The 22,142-nt window shown below is 40.8% G+C and overlaps 1 protein-coding gene across 5 annotated transcripts in view; it reads left to right on the top strand.

Moving 5' to 3' along the window:
- The window catches only part of GPCPD1 (glycerophosphocholine phosphodiesterase 1), a 68,466-nt gene extending 53,645 nt beyond the window's left edge, over nucleotides 1-14,821 (top strand). For 3 of the 5 annotated variants that reach the window (XM_030558045.1, XM_030558043.1, XM_030558044.1), the window contains 6 exons: nucleotides 3,479-3,540; nucleotides 5,028-5,093; nucleotides 5,950-6,086; nucleotides 8,303-8,438; nucleotides 8,841-9,001; nucleotides 13,110-14,821. In XM_030558045.1, coding sequence (XP_030413905.1) covers nucleotides 3,479-3,540; nucleotides 5,028-5,093; nucleotides 5,950-6,086; nucleotides 8,303-8,438; nucleotides 8,841-9,001; nucleotides 13,110-13,299 — 752 coding nt within the window. In that variant the 3' untranslated portion in view covers nucleotides 13,300-14,821. Of the gene's footprint in view, nucleotides 1-3,478; nucleotides 3,541-5,027; nucleotides 5,094-5,949; nucleotides 6,087-8,302; nucleotides 8,439-8,840; nucleotides 9,002-10,109; nucleotides 11,173-13,109 lie in introns of those variants that run through there. The other 2 variants (XM_030558046.1, XM_030558047.1) reach the window with 2 other exon arrangements.
- The last annotated feature ends 7,321 nt before the right edge of the window (nucleotides 14,822-22,142 follow it).

Here is a 22,142-nt window from a genome sequence, read left to right on the forward strand (position 1 = left end):
CTTTCCAATCAATTTTGTTTATTCCTAGAAACTGAAAGTTGAGATTTTCAAATATTTGAGAGCGCTATTCATCACATAGTATTTTCACAGGGAAGTTATGTATAAAGGCATCACTGGTAGCATGTAATACCATTCTCCAACATATTTAAGAAAAATTGTAATTACTCCGCTAACAAAATCACCACCAGTGTCTACCTCCAACAACTTCTTGACCGTACTGGTTTCTCAGCTCCTGATATTCCAGGGACAAAGACGGACCTTGCAGTGTGCCCTAAAATGCCAATAAACTTGGGCTGTTATAAAATATGTAACACAGTCTCTGTTGCTGCAGAATTTCATAGTACTGTTCACTATAGAATTAAATATCACCAGGATTTAGTTAGTTCTGATAACAGTGAAATACGTCATTTTGCTGCATTACAAAAACTTTTAGTTCACTATTTAAATTTGTAACCTAAGCTGAATTTCTTTACCACTTGTGTTGCCATTGCGCAGTTGATGTAATGAAGTGAACACTATCATCAATTTACTGGACTTGCTCAAAGTATGAGTACATTATTGAAACAAGGCCCTGGGGAAATAAGAATAACTAGAGGAGTCTCTCAAAGCAGGAGTTTCCTATCAGATGTAAGAATTCTGTGTTCTCAGCCATTTTCCTTGATGCCTTTCATAATAAGCTTCATCAGGAAAATATGAAATGTTTTTTTAATTGACTTATGGTATTTTAAACCTTCCTTAAGATCACTCATTGAATCTTTTAGTTTGTATATGAATTTCATATATTAGACCAGGAGTAGGCAACCTATGGCAAGTGTGCGAAAGGCGGCACACGAGCTGATTTTCAGTGGCACTCACACTGCCCAGGGCCTGGCCACCAGTCCGGGGGCTTTGCATTTTAATGTAATTTTAAATAAAGCTTCTTAAACATTTTAAAAACCTTATTTACTTTACATACAACAATAGTTTAGTTATATATTATAGACTTATAGAAAGAGATCTTCTAAAAACATTAAAATGTATTACTGGCACGCAAAGATTTAAATTAGAGTGAATAAGACTCAGCGCACCACTTCTGAAAGATTGCCAACTCCTGTATTAGACCGTTATCCCGCTCAGACTTGGCAATGTACTTTTTTAATATTTCCATAAAAAAGATGTACCTTTTCAGAATCCATTATGCAAACTGTAGTTGAATCTTAACTTCTTTACCAATGAGCATATCCCCAGAAATACATTCAAAATTACTGAATTTTGAGGACTGGCATACAAATACAGAAGCAAATTGTCCCAGGTTTTGTGCATCACACTGTACTATATTAAATTGAAGTACAAGTAGCAAATATATTAAGATTTCATCATGAACTAGTAAATGTACTGTAATTTGTTTTTTAAGTTTTAGTAATACCACTTAGCCGGAGATGCCAATTAAAGTATTGTGCAACTGAACTTTTGACTGCCACTTTCATGTATAGAATGCATTGACTAGCTTAATTTTGATAAATATTATTCTTTGTGTCTAGTTCTTATTGGATACATGTCTTCCAGCATTAGGTGTTTGCAATTCGCAGTGTTGCCAACTCGGATTTATTGGAAATAACGTGATTTTGGCCACCTTTATAGGCAGTCTTGCGATGATGTGAAAAGCTCCCTCCATTATATAATTTGGGGGAAGCAAAATCAGAGTGAGCTCCCCACATACTACACTGTAGCCTTGAGGAAGGTGCACTGAACTGCAAGCCCAAGAGACCATGAATTTTAGTTTCAGCTCTTTAATATGTCCATATGTCTTTCACAATTATGAGCCAAGGTCTCATACTTTTGTCTTGGAGAAGGGGTTAAGTATCATTTATCCATTTCACAGGATAATGGAGAATGTGTATAAGGTCATTTTAGACAGAGCTGGGAATCGAATCTAGGTGTCTAATATTAGAGAGCCACATCTTACCCATTTTGACAGTTTGCCAAAGGAACATGGCAAATTAGGTGCTTCTGTAACCCATGTTAACACAGTGTGGCTCTGTCACCACACACAGCAGCTTATGACTTTTTTATTGTGGTTTCCATGTTAAAAAAATCTGGTAAAGGCCTGTGCTTTTACATCCAGAGGTCTGTCTCATTCCCCAAAGACAACTAGCAGGGATATTGTTCTATTTAGCTATACTGTCTGTAACCACTAGACCACAATCTGGTCCTGTAACCAGAAGGAAAAACCAAAAACTCTGATGCCCAGTGTTAGGCTGTTTCTCAAAAGCAAGTGTAGTCCACTGGCATTGTGTGTATGATGTCTCCCTGTATGGACAGGCTCCTACTGAGGATAACAGCATGCTTTTCCTTTCACGAGTTACCCTAGCAGAAGTAGAAGAGATGGGTGCTGTGGAACAGAAGGTTTAAACTCTGACAGTGACCCATGTGGGAGTGAAATAAGTGTGTGTGCGCGCACGCATAATATGAATAAAAGTCTTGCGACCCTGAAGTAAGAGTTGGAATGGTTTATATTGCAAAACATTGCATTTTGAAGTGACTTTACATGTGGTATTAACAGTTATTGTTGCATTTTTTTGTGCTTATACTTTGGTTTAATGGGAGTGGTCACTTTAAGAACAAAATGTGAGATTAAGACTGCCAATGGAGAGAGGTATTTGAGGCTGAGAGTAATATGTGGGAGACTGTCTGTGGTTCCTGAGTGGAAGATGTTGTCTCTAATTTTCCAAAAGGTCAGAACTTCTAGAAAACAAGCTTAATTCTCAAAGTATACCATTAGCACTTATAGTGAACTATGGGTATGTCTACACTACAGTAAAACACCTATGGCTGGCTCATGTCAGCCAACTCGGGCTTGTGGGGCTAGGGCTGTGGGGCTACAAAATTGCAGTGTAGATGTCCAGGCTTGGATTGGAGCCTGGGGTGTGTAAACTTCTCTCTTTATAGCCCCGCAGCCTGAGTCAGCTGGCACAGGCCAGCTGTGGGTATTTTTATTGCAGTGTAGACATGCGCTGTATGTCTCAGGGCTTTGCTAATGAGCTGTAGAGCCTTTCAACCATAGTTCACCAGTATGAAATCCAGCTCAGCAGGGATTAAAAGGCATTCCCATTTAAAGGAAGTCTGGTAGCCTCGGAGTTCAACTTTCAGCTGCCCTGTCACAAACTTTGCACTATATTGTAAGCTCTTCGGGGCATAATTTCTTACTATATGTTTGGACAGACCATAGCGCAATGGGGGACCCATCTCAGTTGAGTACTTGAGGAAAAGCTCATGCAGCATGGGCCAAAATCACCTTGTTCACTATATGTTTGAGCTGGCAACGCTAAGTTTCACACATGTTGGAGGTGGGGTGGGAGGAGTTAAATAAGCAGAGGACAAACTTCAAAAAAAGTTAATCTCTTTAAAAATCTCATGATTTTGAAGACAGTCTCCTAATTTGGGGGTTGGCAATACTGCTATTCGCCTTATTTAAATATATTTTTTTATTTAATTTCAGCATCTTTTAAAGGGGAGGAAAGCCCTGCTTCGGAGAACCAACCATTTCCGTCTCTCCAGACGGTAAGCAGCAGTCGGTATAGAACTAGACAATGTTGAGCAATATAATACTAGGCAAATTGAAATTTGCAAATATTTATAAATAAGTTTGGGTTCTTGCATGCTTAATGGAGAAGTGGAATCTAGAACACAAACTTCCAAAGATTTTTGTCACAGGACGAGGAAAGGGTTCAAAATGGAACTTTTTTTGACTGTCTACATGCACATAAATTCAGGGCACTGAAATGCTGTAATTGTCTAGTAAATCACCAGTGTAGGTTGTATAGCCACTGTAAATGTATCAGCCACATTCAAAACCTCTTCAGTTTCCAACATGAATTATAAATGGGACACCTTTTGATGTACTGCATCAATTTTGAGGAAAAGCCAAAAAAGATCTGGAAAAAAAAATTCCATTTCTTTCCAGTTCCTGAATCATCCTGATTTTTCTGCAATAGGAGCTCACTGATGGGTAATGAAATACTTCTTCCCAGGAGTTGACAAGATGCTTTTTACCAGCAACAATGCATTAAAGCCAAAGAAAATGGGTGGAGTGGCACTGAAAGGAGGCTATGGGCCAGAACTTTAAAAAGTGGCCACTAATTATGGATGGCTTGGCACCTAGAGCCTGCTTTTCAGAAATGCTTTTCATCCACAACTCTAGAAGTTTTTGGGACCTGCAGGTGCTTAACATCTCTGAAAATCAGACTTCTGGGGAGTGACAAATTGGGCACCAAATTTGAGGCACCAGCAATTGGTGGCCACTTTTCAAAACTTCAGCCTTAGAATTGCATTTGTTCACCACTTAGCTTCTGCCACTTGGCACAGGCGCATATATCACTGAGTGAGTACAGTTCCAGTATATTCCATTAATAACTAATCTTTGCCAAAGTTGTGTTTCTGAGTTGGCTTTTTCTTCAGAAACTGTTTACCAGAGTTAGTCTGTGATAATGCTTGAAACTTTTTTTCCTTGAACTGTGCTTCTATTTGCCCCTTACAGCAATTGCTGGGTACTTTTCTCCCAAATCCAAATGAAAGTAATTAAATCTTTATCTTTTGTCTGAGAGGTAAACATGAACAAATGGATAATGAACTGGCCTAGACAATTTTTGGCTGTTAACCAGGGAAATTGTGACTTTTTTCATGTATCAGAGCAATTGTTTTTGATATGTAAACATATGTAATAAGTAGCCAAACAGAAAATGTATGCACTAAGTATTTGTAAATTGTAAATAACGTACATCCCAAAGTGTTAGTACATAAGAAATTAGTTGCAGATAATGCTGTAGCTAATTCCTGAAGGTTTTTTCTCATTATTCCATTGACCCACTTTGGACCAGAGTAGAAAAAGGATAATGTGCCTTTAAGTGTTAAAGAATCATATGTGTGCTGTACTTCTTGGCCCTTGCTGGGTGATGTTTCAGCATTTTTTGTTCTGTATTTATCCTTGCCAATAGTACTTAATGAGCAGCATGTGATTTGGTCCCTTTTTATAATACTATTGTATCCAGGTTCTGGAATCCCTTCCTGAAGATGTCGGGTTTAACATAGAAATAAAATGGATCTGCCAACAAAGAGTAAGCAATTTATAATGTTCCTTGTTGTGATAACTTGTGTTACATTGCAGACTACCATGCATATCTTGATATGTCAGTTTGCATGTGACACAGACCTAAACAACTTTGATTAAATAAAAATAGTGGTAAAATAGTAATTAGGCTTACCCAGACTTTTTTTTCTTTTGAACAGTTAAAGGCAGTTTTGTTTCACTGATGGTGTATCCTACTAGTTTTAGAACTAGAAAATAAGACACTGAACCTGCAAATAAACAGACATGTACTTCCCTTTAAGCACATGCACAAGTATTTGTATTGTGATTATAATGCACAACTGACCATTTTTTGGAGGCAATCCTCTTCTAAAGATGAAAAGATTCCTGAGTTATTTATATAATTAAATATTGCTACAACATTTATACACTTGCAGGTGGTTGTACAAAGCATCTAAAGTTCGTTGCCCTTTCCTTTGTTCATTTATACTACATTTGGCTTTTTAATATATTTTTGTTTTTTAATATAACCCATTTTTAAATGATTTTGTTATGCAAATAATCTTTTAATTTTAGTAGACTTCATGAATAGTTGATGTTCCTAGGAATAAAGTAAGTTGTTTTAATGAATCTTGAAAAGTCCATTTAAAGTTATAAAACTTTAAACACTGATTTAAAAGCTGCATATTTCTGAACAATTTTGTTGAAAGCCAGCTCCATAGTGTTGCAAACAGCACTTGGTAGACTGGAGAAGAGTGCTATTTTTTTATTCATATTGACGAGCTGGATTCTTTTTTCACTCAACTTCAGTAATAGACTCCTGTCGTTGGAAATAATTACAGTAGTCATTGAGTTAGTTCAACTACTTGTTCTTGTTTTTATAGGATGGGAAATGGGATGGCAACCTGTCAACCTATTTTGATATGAACCTCTTCTTAGATATAATTCTAAAAACTATTCTAGAAAATGCTGGAAGAAGGAGAATTATATTTTCTTCATTTGATGCGGACATTTGCACAATGTAAGTTACAACTCAACTTTAAACCATTTTTGACTCAATAGATTTCACTTTCGGTGTTAGTGCACAATGGAAAACTCATTAAGAAGTTACTTTTGTGACTTGAGTTTGAATGCCAACATGCTTAGGTTTAGTTGCTAAACATGGATTTAGACCTTTCATCCATCTGACTCCTGCCCAGAAAACAAAGCCAGCAGCATTTTAAGAGAAAAGGCATTGGAAAAAATAGAGAATTTACTGTTTGTTAAAGTGGCTCAGTTGTCTGAGTAAACATTTTATTTTCTTAAAACGGGGAAAAGAGCAGACTTTATACTGGGGTTTCATTTTCCTTCTGGCTTTAGTTTCCTGGCCATTCCAGCATGTGTCAAACTGTTCCTTCCTCTTGGCTGGAGGATAAAATATTTAGTGTCTCAGAACAAGAAAATATCTGTTTTGAAATGCTCTGCTTCACAGTACTGCATAAGGAAAGTCAGGGCCAGATAACAGTGCTAATGTCTCTTCGATTATAGGACAGTTTTGGGTAATGTCAGTGTCCATATGCTGCTGTGCAAACAAATGCCGAGACAGTACACTTACTGGTAGCAACCAATTCTTGTCACAATAGATGACCATGTTAGAACAGGGCGTATCGTCTTTATTTGACAGTTATTTAGTGCACGCAAATTAAATATACATCTATAATGATAGAATTCACTATTGACTATTTTCAACAAATCTCCTGATTAAAAAAACAAACATGAAAATTCTTAAATTATATAAATACAGTTACTGGATATTGGCTTTCTGTTGTGGCACATCTTATGTTGGTGCTGAATAAAGAAGCGACAGACCCTGAATAGGGAACTTAAGGTCCAGGACATAGAGTAATCGACATACTACACCAGTCTTTGTATGGAAATATTGCAGAATTTCTTACTGAAAGACTGTGTAGAACAGGGGTCGGCGGCCTTTCAGAAGTGCTGTGCCGAGTCTTCATTTATTCACTCTAAGGTTTCGCATGCCAGTAATACATTTTAACATTTTTAGAAGCTCTCTTTCTATAAGTCTATAATATATATATATATATATATATATATAAACTATTGTTGTATGTAAAGTAAATAAGGTTTCAAAATGTTTAAGAAGCTTCATTTTTAAAATTAAATTAAAATGCAGAGCTCCCCAGGCCAGTGGTCAGGACCTGGGCAGTGTGAATGCCTCTGAAAATCTGCTCGTGTGCCGCCTTTGGAACACATGCCATACGTTGCCTATCCCTGGTGTAGAAAAATCTTTAAAGCAGAGATTTGAAAGAAGACGGGTACTTGACAGTAAGAGGACTTCCAAACATAAGGGACAGCCTGGGAAAAAAGAGTGGAATAAGGGTGCAAAGGGGTTAGTTAGGAGGGGGCAATGAAAGGTGAAGAGTAAGTGATGGTGGAGTCAAAGTTGATGAATCGCCATGCCCAGAATACTACTTGAGCCTATTACTATTTCATAGCTGTGCTGGTGAACCAACTCTGAAGCAGTCAAGGTGGCTTGGAAATGTTTTACGTTTGCTGTTGTGTGTTTTACAGAGGGAAAAATGATAGAAGGCTACTCACTTCTAGAATTTTATATATGGAAAACTTTGGGGAGGGGGAACATACTTTAGCTTACTTTAAAATTTGAAATATGTAAATCTCTAAAGTGGTGAAAGGGACAGTGGTATGTTGTACACACTGAGGCAAAACTGCAGTGTTTATCTGTTGCATCTGCAAAGGATTAAATGAATGCCCAGTAAGTAAAAGTATTCCCTTCTAACCATGAGACTGAACTTGTCATTTGTAATGAATGTGTTCAGACATGCAGATGTGCATATTACTATGCAGGAAAGGGAGACATCACTATGCCAAATCATCTTTCTGGAATTAAAATCCAGGCTAGTTATGTCCCTTTTGCATGGGAAGAAAGGGGAGAAAAAAAATCAGTCATGTGAAAAAGAATTTTTCTCCATTTTCTCATATTTGCCTTGTCTTTTCTGGAATATAGTAAAGGTTAGTGCATTATGTTAACTTTTTAGTCAGATCCAACTGACTAGACAGACTGGTGTCTGCCCACAAAACTGCCTAATCCTTGATTAATACTTTGCATATTACATGTCAGTACAGTTTAATGGTGACTCTGCTTTTATATTCTCATCTGTGTGAGAGAAACACTACTGACGTTTCCCTTTGCAATTGTGTATTTATATTCTTTTACAGGATTCGGCAAAAGCAAAATAAGTATCCTGTGTTGTTTCTGACACAAGGAAAATCTGATATTTATCCAGAACTTATGGATCTCAGGTCTCGTACAACTCCTATTGCTATGAGCTTTGCCCAGTTTGAAAACTTGCTGGTAAATTGTCATGCTCTTGTTACTCTGTGAAATGAAACTAACTTATTGCTACATTCCATAATTGCTGATAAACTGACTTTTAAAATACAGAAGCAGAATAAGGTGACAAGCAAACTGTTAAAAGAATACATAAACATTTAGTAAACATGTTAAAGTAATGTATTTTCATTGCTTTAAAGTTCTAAGAATGCACTTCTGTCCTCTTGCATTTTTAAAGACTTGCTTCTTTAACTACTGTTCAATAGTCATTGAATTCCTTTTTAATTCATTTAATTTTTTTTCTTTTAGTTGTCTAAAAATTGTGAAACACTTCAGTGATCAAAAGCTAGGAATGCTGACTTTTAAAAGTGTTTAGTCTAGATTATATTTGTGTTTTCTTAAGTGTTTTTTATAACTTTTCAGGGAATTAATGTGCACACTGAAGACCTGCTCAGGAACCCGTCATATATTCAAGAGGCCAAATCTAAAGGTTTAGTTATTTTCTGTTGGGGTGATGATACGAATGACCCAGAGAACAGGAAGAAGTTGAGAGAATATGGCATTAATGGGCTAATATATGACAGGTATTTTTTTTTTCAGATATTTCTTTAGAATTACAGTACCTAAAGTGAGCATATGAAATGTGTGTTCTTTCTGATCCTGCATTGACTTCACTTGGATTTTGGCCTGATTTGAGTGGATGTTAGAATATCCTGCTCTCTATGTGTCTGTAAATCCAAGTTCAAGAGACAGTTTGTCCTAAACTCTCATACTGTCTCAGTTGCATATGTGAAACATAGGTGACTCTTCCTTCCGTAGGAGGAGGATGCAAGTACATAGATGGCCAGTTTATTGTGTGGCCTTGCGTTTGATTTCTAAAAGCGAGAACACAGTGACACAACCTCTTTACTGGTCTGGGTTGAACCCCAAAGTGTCACAACATCTCTTCTCCAACTCTGCACTAGAATGCTACCTCTCCTTTAAAGTAAGGAAATAATGAGATGTAAGAGGAGAGGCTTGCATATAGCTTCCTGAAGCGCGCACACCACCCCTGCACACCTATAATATGATTTGGTGGACCATTTAGTAAAGAAGCACTCTGGGTAAGCTCTAGAACTTCTCTCTCGCCAACAGAAGTTGGTCCAGTGAAAGATATTACCTCACCCACCTTGTGTGTTTTGATTCTAGAAGACTGATTATTTTGTGTCCTGAGATTATGAAAAGGGCTAGGCCTAACTTGGGGGTGGAGGGGAGGTGCTGGTGAAATTGTTGGCATAAAAGTGTCTCATTGATGGAAAGGACTTAATACCTCAATCAGCAGCAGTTCCTAAACTGCAGTTGAAAGTGAATGCCTCTTAGCTGTGGAAATAAAATTATTATATAGCATTTTTCTTGAACATGCTAAAAGGTAGTTGCAGTACATGGAGGAACAACTATGATAGGTGGTGGTGTAACAGAGAGGATTCCCATAGGAATGGATCTGCCGACTGAGGGAGGGCCAGAAAGTGAATCCAGATTTCTTGAGTCCCGGTCTGCTACCCAACCACAAAACCATCCTTCTTTCCTTTCCTTTTAAACTTGTGACATTGGGCAAGTTGCTTAACTTTCTGTGCCTCTTGTTTCCCAGCTGTGAAAAGAGGCTAGCACTTGCCTATTTTACAGGGGTGTTGAAAATACATTAATGTTTTCCAGGTGCTGAGATACTACAGTAAACAGGGGTGATGAAGACAGAAGAGCTTATGTACTCTGGAAAGAACTGGGGTCTGGCTGGGAAACCAGAGGCACAGAAAATTAAGTGATTAATAGCTAAAATGTTAAAGAATTTGCTAATGATTAAAATAGTTTAACAAATTCTGTGTGAAAGTATATATTAAACCTACATTTAAAAAAAACTTTTCACCATTTTTTCACTTTGGTAAAGCTGTCGAAACTGAAGTTTCGTTTTCTAGCTCTTACATTCTAGCACAAAACTGCAATGTTTAGGTTGCAGCCAACACAGTGGAATATTTACATCCAATCTAACAAACTTTAATTGCAATTAAAACCATCAAGGAAAAACATTTCCAGTGTTAGTTTTGGTACATAATTGTTTTACATAACTTACAGCTTGGGCCTCACCCACCTAACAGTATTTTCTTAATTTCTCTGACTATTGTTGTCGTGTGTACTCACGAAAACGGCGTGATCTGTTAGCATAGATGAGGCACTGTTGGCAGCCGGGTGCAGTTAATTCTTATGCACTGATGCAAAGCTCTAGAATTTGTGTTGCAAATACTACAAGGGAATGTTCAATCCAAACTCATTGGAATAACTTCTTTTTTAAAAAAAACATACGTTCTGTAAAACTGTTACACAAATTCTAAATTTGGGGCCTTCATTGCCTAGATGTTCATGTAAATTAGCAGTGCCTTCCTGTAAAATTAAAGTTAAATAGGGTTTTATTAGATGAACTAATGTTTAATAAATGTTGAACATTAATTTATATTCCACCAGCTATGTTTAATAAAAGACAGATATTGTAAGCATACAGATATAGTGTCTGCATGTAATAATTCTACTGACAAGATGTTTACTGTATAATTACTGTTTGACACCTAAATAGCATGATGACAGAAACATTAGATATAGATATTTCCTAAAAAGACTTTCTGCCTGTCATACTGGTTTCTTCATTTTTAAGCCATTTAATAATACACCTCTACCCCGATATAACACTGTCCTTGGGAGCCAAAAAATCTTACCGCATTATATTGAACTTGCTGTGTTTCGCCGAAGTGTGCAGCCCAGCCCCCCCCCCCCCCCCAGAGCACTGCTTTACCGTATTGTATCTGAATTTGTGTTATATCGGGTCGTGTTATATCACTGTAGAGGTGTACTATATATAGTTTGTGTGTAAACTTACATATTTGAGATTTTCCCTTTCATACTGTCCCTTCATATGTTACTTGCCTGGTACTGTAATTTTTTTGAGGACATGGACATAGTCTAGCATGATGGGTCTTAAATTCTGATTGGGGTCCATGGATGCAACTGAAATACAAATATTAAAGAATCACTCTTTAAATGATTGTTGAGCTCTGAAATAAATTTACTTTACTGTGTTACTACATGCTTCCTTGGTTACAAGCTTTCTGCTTTAATATGCATTATAAATGGTACTCCTGAAAAGCCCAGGCTGAAATGATTTGAGTATTTTGGACCTGAACATTTATTTTAAAACAAAAATATTCCAATTGACAAAACTAGTGTAGATGAATTAATAGTGTTTAGTAAAGCAGATGGAAATATTTAGTGGAATGGAAAGCCAAACTGTGTTGCTGTTTATTCATTGGCGCTAGAATTTTGAAACACTATGTACTTCACCCAGTATTAAAACACACACTTATATAAATACTTCTGTAACGATATGTGAATCAAGAAATTTCACCTTCTAAGGCTGATACTGGGCCCTTAAGTTTTATACTGCATGAGCGTCAGTATCTAGTTACAACAGAACGTCACACTGATCACAGAACCACTTGGTTATGCCTTTGTGTTAGTTTGTGTTTGATATTGGTGGCACTTAAACTAGTTTTTAATACAAAGCTTTAATTGGACTTTTAAAGTACAACATTTTATACTTAACTAATGTCTAAACAAACTCTTCTTAAAAAGCTAATTATTGGGGGTTAAATAAGTGAGTTGACAAGCAAAGATGAAAGTTGGGAGTTACTGAGCAAAGAATGGAATGAACTGCTGAGTTTTGGGAGATTGGAAAGGATGCAAGGGCATTAGTTTCTTCCTGTTAGGAACCATTCAAGAGATAGTGGAGAAGAACAGACACACCTCTCTTCTACCACACTGCTGCCAGTGAGTTGTCTTAAAAATTGGACCAATATAGAATGCAGTGGCAATTTCTTTGGGGATTATTTAAACACGAACAATGCTCCTTAAAAAAACTTTTTTTTATAATTTGCAACAGCAAACTTGAATTTGGACTATTTGGATATATAATATCAGCCTTCCAGGACTCCAGCCAGTTTAATACTGGATCTGCTTCATGGGCCCCCTGAAACTGGCTTGTAAACCCCCTATGGGGCCGCAGACTCCAGGTTGAGAACTGCTGCTCAAAGGGACTGTCAAACAAGGAGCTGGAGGTTCCTTTTGAAAACTCTGTCCGGCTAAAGAGAAAAGAACAGGAAAATAGGTTTTCATTTTAATATTCTTACCACTTTACATTTCAAATGCTATAAGAGTGTTTTCCTCTTCCTAATCTTTAATAAAAGAAGGTTTAAAAGGATTTTCAGTGGTGTTTGCGATGGTACAAAGCCGGCTGAAATCTCTGCATACGAAACTCCAGACCTTGTCCAACGCTGTTTAATGTTGGATAGTGACTGGGTTATGTTAATATCTTTAGCTTATATATTCCATCAGAATTAATACAACATCTCCTGTAAAGTCATATCTTCAGAAGGATAAGTGGATGTTAGTGGTCATAGTTGCTTGCTTTTTAGCATATTATCCAGTCAAACCGTTAACCATGCTGATAAAGGACTACCGCTTTCTATTGCAGGATATGGTTTAGAGAGACAAGTTTCAAGTGTTAGCTACCTAATTTCACTCTAAGCAGAGAAAATGGAAATGTAACAGTTTATGTAGCATTATTTCTGTAGAACATCATTTCTTACAGACTTTTTATTCTCATTTATTCAGGATATATGACTGGATGCCTGAACAACCAAATATATTCCAGGTAGAACAGCTGGAACGTCTAAAGAGAGAATTACCAGAGCTGAAATTCTGTACATGTCCCACTGTTAGCCACTTTAGCACCATGTCTCTGTGTAAATGTCGTAATAGCCTTATGGAAATGAATGGCGTAGATAACTTATCAGATGCTTAAGTGTGCGTAGGCAGGATTCTGCTTTCTGTATTTAATTTTCACCATTGGAGCAGTGCCATCTATGCCTTCATTTTTTTGAGCAATAACTATGTTCCTATTCCATGACAGTACTTGCTAGAATTTAAAATTCTGTTAAAATGTTAGGCCAGTTATAATTATTGTTCTGGTTTACATATACAGTTTTTAAATATCACAATCAACAAATATCACAATTCAAAATCTTAATCGAAACAAAGTACTGTAACAGTGTGCAAACATGACTTATAAAATGAGCAATCTGAGGTGTGGTAGTTTCAAAGGTGAAATTCTAGAGGTTACTGTGATACGATATTGAAACTACTGATGTATAATTTTGTCATAGATTTGATTCCAGTACTAACCTGACATCAGATTAGGGGAGTGATTGTAATGTATGCACAATTAGATCTGGCCTGAATAAATTAGTACCTCATATGCATGTATTTGCACTGATGCATCCAATTGTACAAAACCTTTGTGCCATCTTAAAATGTGTGTATATACAGTATAGATATATTTTTAAGTGAACTGCAGTGCACGTGAGCTGATTTTTCTCACTCTGTTAGAACCTTTAGGTTGCTGCCAGTTTTTTCTTTACCAGCCAACTGAATGGCATAAAGTCTATATATGGCAGTTAAGGGCGAACCACAAGTACAGCTTTTAATTAATCCTGCACAACCCTGCCAAACCTCAAAACGTTGCAAATAACTTTAGAGACACACAAGAGTTTTCATTGGTTAAAAAACTTTATTGTTGCACATAATCTTAAAAGAGCAAAAGTATATAATGCACAAATTCTACAAAATGCATGCTTCAGATATTAAGCATGAAATTATAGTATTTGCAATGGTCCTTTCATCCTTGAGGTGCTAGTTGAGTGGAGGGTAGCAGGGATGAACTAAAACACTTAATCTTTGTTGCCTAAAACCATGAGCCTGTATGTAAGTATATTCAAATAAGGTTTTTACCATCTACAGTTCATCTTACTACATGTTACAGACCACTGACTTTTGTATTCTGCAACAGTTGTGATTTTTGCTTTCAAAATTGATTTCTCAGATAATCTTTATCCTCTGTTGACTGATGTCTGTCCTCTGTAATTTATTCCAAAATTATATCTTAGAAAATCCTGTTAGGTATGTATGCATGTTCTTCAATTTGTACCTTGTAAGATACTGTCATGACAACACAACAGCTACAACTTTTTACTGAAGTGTTCATATCTAATTAAAAAAACCGAAATATTTATTTTTCCCTTGTAAATTGACAGTGAAATTGATAGCTTGTATTATAATCTTTAAATACTGTCATTGCTGTATAGAATTGATTACATGAACAATTGCAAATATGTATTTGGGCCTGCACTACTGAATAGTTTGAGGCAAAGGGTTTCTTTCAGCTTGCTTTACATATCTCATAGTTAAATTTCTTTTGTCCTCCACAAACAGCACAGTACTTGGAAATTGGTCTTTTATTTAAAAAAATAAATTTGAATTTAAAAACAGCTGTTAATTTTTCTTTAACTATTTAAACTGGTTTGAAGCCAACTGTTTAGTAGTAAATCATAGCGGTGTTACTTGGTACAGAAGTTACGCAGATCCAGATTCATAAATCTAAGACTGCAGATTGTGATGAAATTTTAAAATGTTCTTAATTCAATTATTTATCTTGAAAGATGTCCAAGTGCTTGTTGTTCCACCAAACTGGCTCTCTTACAGTCTGAGTGAAGAGTCGGATTGCATGATTTGAAGACTCAGAGAATTTAAAGTGATAGCTTGTAATGTTAACACAGTTTTCAATACAACATAATTTACAAACTGATGTACTAACTACACTAGAGGGTTGCACCTTTCATTGCTTGTGTAGGTTGAGCTGTACATCCCATAAGAGCAGCATATTAAGCTGCTGCTGGTGGTGTGTAGACAGCAGTGAGGGACACTAGAGAGGTACCTCTGCTTGCATGGTGCCATACATTTGAATGTAGGATCTTGCGTTGCTGTGCCAACTAGGATTGGAATGGCTTAACAATACACAGCAGCACTTACTTAGGACAGTGTGTAAATGCTGCCATGTCATATTGCCACTGTCAACACTGTTCTTGGCTTCTCCACCTGCATTTATGTTCAGATGAAAAAACCTGACCATGGAGTCCCATCTGGTCCTGATGACATACTACTATTAATCAATTTGGTCCTCTGTCTGGGGTAGTTCCTCAGATTTGTCGCCTGCAAAGAATGGCTCAGTTGTGGGAATCTCCCTCACATCCTCTGCAGTGAAGACTGGTGCAAAGAACTAGTACAGCTTTTCTGCAAAGGCCTTGTCTTCCTTGAGCTGTCCTTTAGAACCTCCATCGTTCGGTGGCCCCACTGATTGTTTGAAAGCCTTCCTGCTTCTGATGTACGCAAACATTTTTTGTTGTTAGTTTTTGAATCTTTGGCTAGTTGCTCTTCAAATTTTTTTTTGCCCTTCCTACTTACACTTTTTACATTTGACTTGTCAGTTTATGCGCCTTTCTGTTTTTCTCAGTCGGATTTAACTTCTGAGTTTTAAAGACTACTTTTCTGCCTCTAATCACATCTTTTACTTTGTTTAGCCAGGGTGGCACTTTTCTGTTCCTCTTATTATGCTTTTTAATTTGGGGTATACATTTAATATGAGCCTCTTTAGAAAGTTCCCATGCAGCTTCCAGGCATTTAACTTTTTTGTGACTGTACCTTTTAATTTCCATTTCACTAGCTTCCTCGTTTTTGTGTAGTTCCTCTTTCTGAAGCTAAATACTATGGTGGTGGGATTCTTTGGTATTTTCCCCCTCCCCCATCCCCCAGTGATATATTGAATTATATTGTGGTTGCTATTATCAAGTGGTTCAGCTATATTCAACTTTTGGATCAGTTCCAGTGCTCCATTTCTGGACCCATGGCTGGTCATCGCAGGTCTGCATGACTACATTATTCCACCAGTCACTGCTGTGATCTAACAGGGGGCATCAGCAGCTGTGCCAGGGTACTCCTCTGCTGCAGCTCCATTAGGAAATCCATTAGGCACCTTTGTGCTAGGCGTTTGTACAAACACAGGACAAAATGACAGTCCTTGCCCCAAGTGTTTAAAATACACATTTAAAACAAGAGAGCGGCTGGGCACAGATGGGAATCCAAGGAAACAATAGTGTCTAGGTAAACCAGATGGACTATATGGGTGAATGAAAGGATAGAACACAAGCCAAGTGAACAGTGTGGCCAAATGTCATATGAGCTGGGTTTTTTTGTAAGGGGGGGTTGAGTTTAGTTAGGAGGGGCTCCGCTAAATGGGAGGGGGCTGAAGGGAACACAGTGGGGCAGGTGTGGAGGGAAGCTGAAGTAAAGAAACGGGGGGCAGGGCAGAGGGATTTGGAGCGAGTGGCCAGTCAGTGCTGGGCAGGAACAGTACAGACAGTTTGAATTGGACTGTCCAGAGCCTCCTGCTTGGGCAGCTACTGTCCCTGTGGTTGGAGTCTCTGCTGTTCTCCCCTAAGCCGCACAGGTTCGAAGAGAGGAGGCACCACCTGGATACTAGTGTCCCTGGAGGAGTGGGGAGAGGGGTCCTCCCCTGCACAGTTCTGGAGCTGGGGTTAATGGGGGAGGGGTGGCTCCATCTGGGCCCCAATTTACCCTCTTCTTCCCCCTCCCACCCACCTGAGTGCCTGTGGCTGCTCCACCCAGCCAGAGGCTAACTGGCCGGCTACTGCCTGTTCACAAGATCTGACCCAGCCCCTGAAGTCCCTGGACGAAGGTGAGTCTCTTCAATGCTGTGTTTCCTTCAGCTCCTCATAGAACTCGTGCCAGAGTATCCTTCACGTGGCTGGGCTGCAGTGAGTATCCTCGGGGGTCCTGGTCATGGGGCAGGTCATGGAGGCCCCTCAGACAGGAGTTTCTCCACTGTAAGGGACAAGGGGGGGGGGCGATAACTCCTGCTAACGAAGGAACGATGTGGGCAGGGTCCCGCTGTGGAGTATCCCTTACAGTCTCTGCTAGTGTTAATTTATTGCCACGAATGCCGCTCATTCCCATCCCGGTGCTGTGCCCTTCCCCACACACACAAAGCTACGGCTCGGGCATCAGACGGCTCCCTGGTGCCCAATGGGTCGGTGAGTAGTTGGAAGGACGAGGTTACTTTCGCAACACTCTCCAGGCAGCCTGACTCCTCTCCTTCGGCCTCGGCTCCTGGCATGTTGTGTAGCGTCCCAGCTGAGAGCTCCCTTCTCCGCCTTGTGGGCCGAGGAAGGCTGATGAAGCAGCGCGTCCCCTCAGGCCTCAGTAGCTGCTCTGTTCTCCAAGTGGCCCAGCTAGCTGTGACGTGAATTAGCAAAATATGGAGCTCAGTGGTTCCAAATCATCCGAAGGCCCAACCCCAAACCCTGGCCGCTGCCCTGCCTAACCGTTATTGCTTGGCTCGGGGCTGGCTTCTCACTGGTGTCAGAGGAAAAATGAATCGTGAGGTAGGATTTGACAGAGGAGAGTGAGTGGCCTAAGATTACTTCCAGAAGGGCACTTAATGTAGGAGGCCCTGGGTTTTGGATGCTGAACCTGAAACTGCTCGGTCCTGCGTTTCAGAGGTGCTGAGAACCCACCTCTTCAATTGTCTTTACCATGGGGTGCCTCCGATGTGAGAGGAAGCTGCTAGAAAATGTTGGTCTTCAACGCTTTAGAGACATTGCTACTCTTCCTCTTCAAAGCCAGCCTCCTCCGCGCTCGGCCCCTTTCAGCTAGGGTTGTCAGGTGTCCGGTTTTTGACCAGAACGCCCGTTGACAGGGGACCCTGGCAGCTCTGGTCAGCACCGCTGACTGGGCCGTGAAAAGTCCAGTCGGCCGTGCTGCGGGGCTAAGGCAGGCGCTATTCCCAGCTGTCCTGGCACCACACTGCGCCGCAGAAGTGACCAGCAGCAGGTCCAGCTCCTAGGCAGGGGTGGAGGGGGGGCCACAGGGCTTATGGCTGCCCCAAGCACCAGCTCTGCACTCCCGTTGGCCAGGAATAGCAGCCAGGGGGAGCTGGGGTGGCGGTGCCTGTGGGCGAGAGCAGCGCACTGAGACCCCCTGGCCCCCCGCCTAGGAGCCAGACCTGCTGGCTGCTTCTGGGGCACAGCGCAGTGCAAGGACAGGCAGGGAGTCTGTCTTAACGCCGCTGCACTGCTAACTGGGAACCCCATGAGGTAAGCTTTGTGCTCCAAGTTCCTGGCCCAGCCCTTCACCCCTCTCACAACCTAGACCCCCTTCCTGTACTCCAAACCCCTCATCCCCAGCCCCACCTCAGAGCCTGCACCCCCTGCCAGAGCACTCACCCCCTCCCACACCCTGACCCCCTTTCCCAGCCCACTGACAGTGGGGGGGGGGCAAGCCACTGAGGGAAGGGGAATGTAGTGAGCAGGGGGGCAGGGCCTCGGCAAAGGTGCAGGGTTAGGGTGTTCACTTTTGTACAATTAGAAAGTTGGCCACCCTACTGGGAACACAAGACACGCAGCCCCCAGCATCACTGCAGAGATGAGCACTCTGCAGCATTTGGCAGCGGCGAACGAAAAGCAGGAAAGGCCAGGGGGTGAGAGAGGCTGTTTTTAAGCCTTAATTATTCCTTTAAGTCTGCGGGTTCTGAGTGAGTATGGCCCTGCCACCTGCAGCTTTGTTTATTTGCTTTAATCAAGCCTGGAGTTTCCTTTGCGAAAGCCAAAAGACCTCAAAGGAATGGATTTAGAAAGTCTCTGCACTGTAGTGGCTAAGCCTGATGGAATTTCTCTCCTAGCTTCTGAGAATTTGCCAAGCACTGGGCTGGTTGAGATGGGCCCAGTCCTCCCTATGTAGAGCAGTGAGATTAATTAAACATTTTTCCAAAGCTCACTTACCAAAGGTAAGAAGATTGTGCCGTATGTTCCATCACACATGTCTGGCCAATGTTCTATAGTTAGAATGATCCTCTTTATACTAGCATTGGGCCCAAATCGAAACCTTAGAACCGTACTTTATATTTCTATAATGGGTCGAATAACAAATCTGGATTGGAACATGCTCAGACTGGAGGGTTTCGCAATCCAGATCCAAATCTTCCAAAACTTCAGCATGTTTGGATTTGGCCTGGTATCCGAAGTACCGTGTGTTCTCTGACAAACTTGACCTCTATTCTGGGCAAAATCCTTTAAACCTACCCCACTACTGGAAATAATGTGGCAGCTGCAGATAAAAACCTTCCATTGAACATATGTATTTAATTAAATCTGAAAATGATTCATGTAATTATTAAAATCTCCCATTAGTGAATTTGGTATTAAATTCCATTGATTTTACACCGGACCCAAAATTAACTGTGTTGTGGGATTTTGCTGCGAATACACATAACTGAACAGTAGGAGTTGCTGAGGGGAAGCTGGAGCCTCTCTTTTGAGTGTGTCCAGGTGGATCCCAGGGTTTAGTTTCTTGCTCTGCCACAGAGTTCCTGTGTACGGGGCCGGTGCAAGGAAGTTTCCCGCCCTAGGCGAAACTTCCACATTGCGCCCCCTCAGCCCTGAGGTGTGCCCACCCGCCCCCTTGGCAGCTCCCCACCCCCTGGCCCGGGGATCCCTGCGGTATTTCCCCACCCCAGCTCACCTCTGCTCTGCGTCCTCTCCGAGCACGCTGTCCTGCTCTAATTCTCCTCCTAGGCTTGCGGCACCAAACAGCTGATTGGCGCTGCGAGCCTGGGAGGCGGGAGAAGTGAAGCAGCGACTGTGCAGTAGAACCCCTGGGCTGCTGGCGGCAGCTCAGACTCCCTCTCCCTCAGCGGCAGCTGAAATGCTTAAAAAAAGAATTGGGGGGCACCACTTTGTTGCGCCCCTGAATCTTGGTGCCCTAGGCAACCGCCTAGTCTGTCTAAATGGTAGCACCGGCCCTGCCTATGTACCTTGGTCAAGTCACTTAGCCCTGAACCTCATCAGTATTTAGGCACCTTGTGGAATTTTCAGAAGGATGTAGGTGATTTTAATAGGTGTTAGAGGTGTGGGTGCTTTTGAAAATCCTACCAAGTACATAAATACCTTTTAAAAATCTAGCCTTTAGTCACTGCGACTCAGTTCTCCATCAGCATCATGGGGATGCTAGCACTCCCCTCCCTCTCAGAGGTGTTGTGAGGATAAAGACATTAAAAAATGAGAGCTGCTCAGATATTACAGTAACGGAGGCCCTGTACGTACCTACACTGGATTTCAGTCAGATACAAAGTGAAGCCACTGTGAGAACAAAGACGATGGAAGATTTAAATTGGCTTAGATGGATAAGTAGGGCTGAGTGAGGCAGCTCCTGCAGATTCAGATCCAACCCTAACCTCAGAGACAGCATCTGCATCCACCCCAGCTATCACCTGCCCTCTTAGCTGTGCTAAAGTCCATCCCTGTCTTAGCAACCTGCACTGGGCCAGCCCCTCTCATGAGTTCGGGGGGTTGAAACATCTTTACAGTGCATGCGTGTCCTCATTTCACCCCAAGGAAATACAGATACCCTGAGCAATCAGCCTGGTTTTAATAAGGTGAACTCTTAGCTCATTGAAATTAACACTCAAGAATGCTAAACCGCCCGTGGATCAAAGGCTAGCAGTTCTGCGGGGTCTTTGAATGTCTCCATTCCCGAGGCGACACAGCCATGCTTGTGAGAACAATGTACACAGGTTTGTGGTTGTATCATAGATGGTAACTGGTTTACTGGCATAGGAACTAGAGTTTCCTTAAAGAAGATAATGTGAAATTCAGGACCAGCTAGTACAAATCAACCTAGCTTCATTGACAATGGTGATGCTGAGCTGCTGGAAATCAGCTGAGAATCAGCCCAGAGTGTTTATAATTACATGAAGCATCTAAGGAAAAGCAGTACAGATGTTAGTTAACAATGATACATTTAAATGTTTCTTAACTAGAGACTTTTGGTCTAGCAGCTGTCTGGGAGTTAATGCCCGCTCAATGTGATTTCATTTCCTTGTTTCTCTCCACTCAGTCAAATGAACCAGATCCTCAACTGATGTAGTTTATCACAAGCAATTTCAGTCCCATTCCTCTGACCCGGCTTTCTGCTCTTTCACTCCTATTCCTGTACTATCCACTCATCCTCTATTGCTTTACCTTAGCTTCAACTTGCAAACGATCAGAGTGTGCATGATATATTTCAATTCGTTTTGTATTTTATCTGTCCATCTTAGGTATTTATATACCCCTATTACCATAACATCTCATAATTTTTTAGGCCTTTCTCCTCACAACACCACTGAGAGACAGGGCTGTGCCATTATCCCCATTGTACAGATGGGGAACTGAGGCACAGCGAGACTAATGGCATGTCTACACTGCAATTAGATACTCGCATCTGGCCCGTGCCAGCTGACTTGGGCTTGTAGAGCTCAGGCTAAGGGTCTGTTTTACTGCGGTGTCGACGCTCAGGCTGGAGTCCAGGCTCTAGGGAGGGTCCCAGAGCTCAGGCTACACTGTAGTATTAAACAATCCCTTAGTCTGAGCCCAGTCAGCTGGCACAGGCCAGCCGCGGGTGTCTACCCCTCAGTGACTTGCCAAAGGTCACACAGGAAGTCTATGGTAAGACAGGGACATGAACTCACATTTCCCAAGTCTAAGGCTAGTGCTTCAACCACTGGACTCTACCCTTCCCCTTTACCTCAAGATTTTTGGGGGCCTGACTCTCATATTTTAACGCTTGGGGTTGGCACTCCATCAGTCGTTGCAGAGGAAAGGGCGATGCACAGACCATCATTCCCTGAGGACCGAATAGCTCCTGCTGGTAAGACAGAGCAGGGCAGGGCAGGGCAGGGGTATGTGTAATGGTATGTGT

This window comes from Gopherus evgoodei, chromosome 3 (genome assembly GCF_007399415.2).
Source record: "Gopherus evgoodei ecotype Sinaloan lineage chromosome 3, rGopEvg1_v1.p, whole genome shotgun sequence".
Lineage (NCBI taxonomy): Eukaryota > Metazoa > Chordata > Testudines > Testudinidae > Gopherus > Gopherus evgoodei.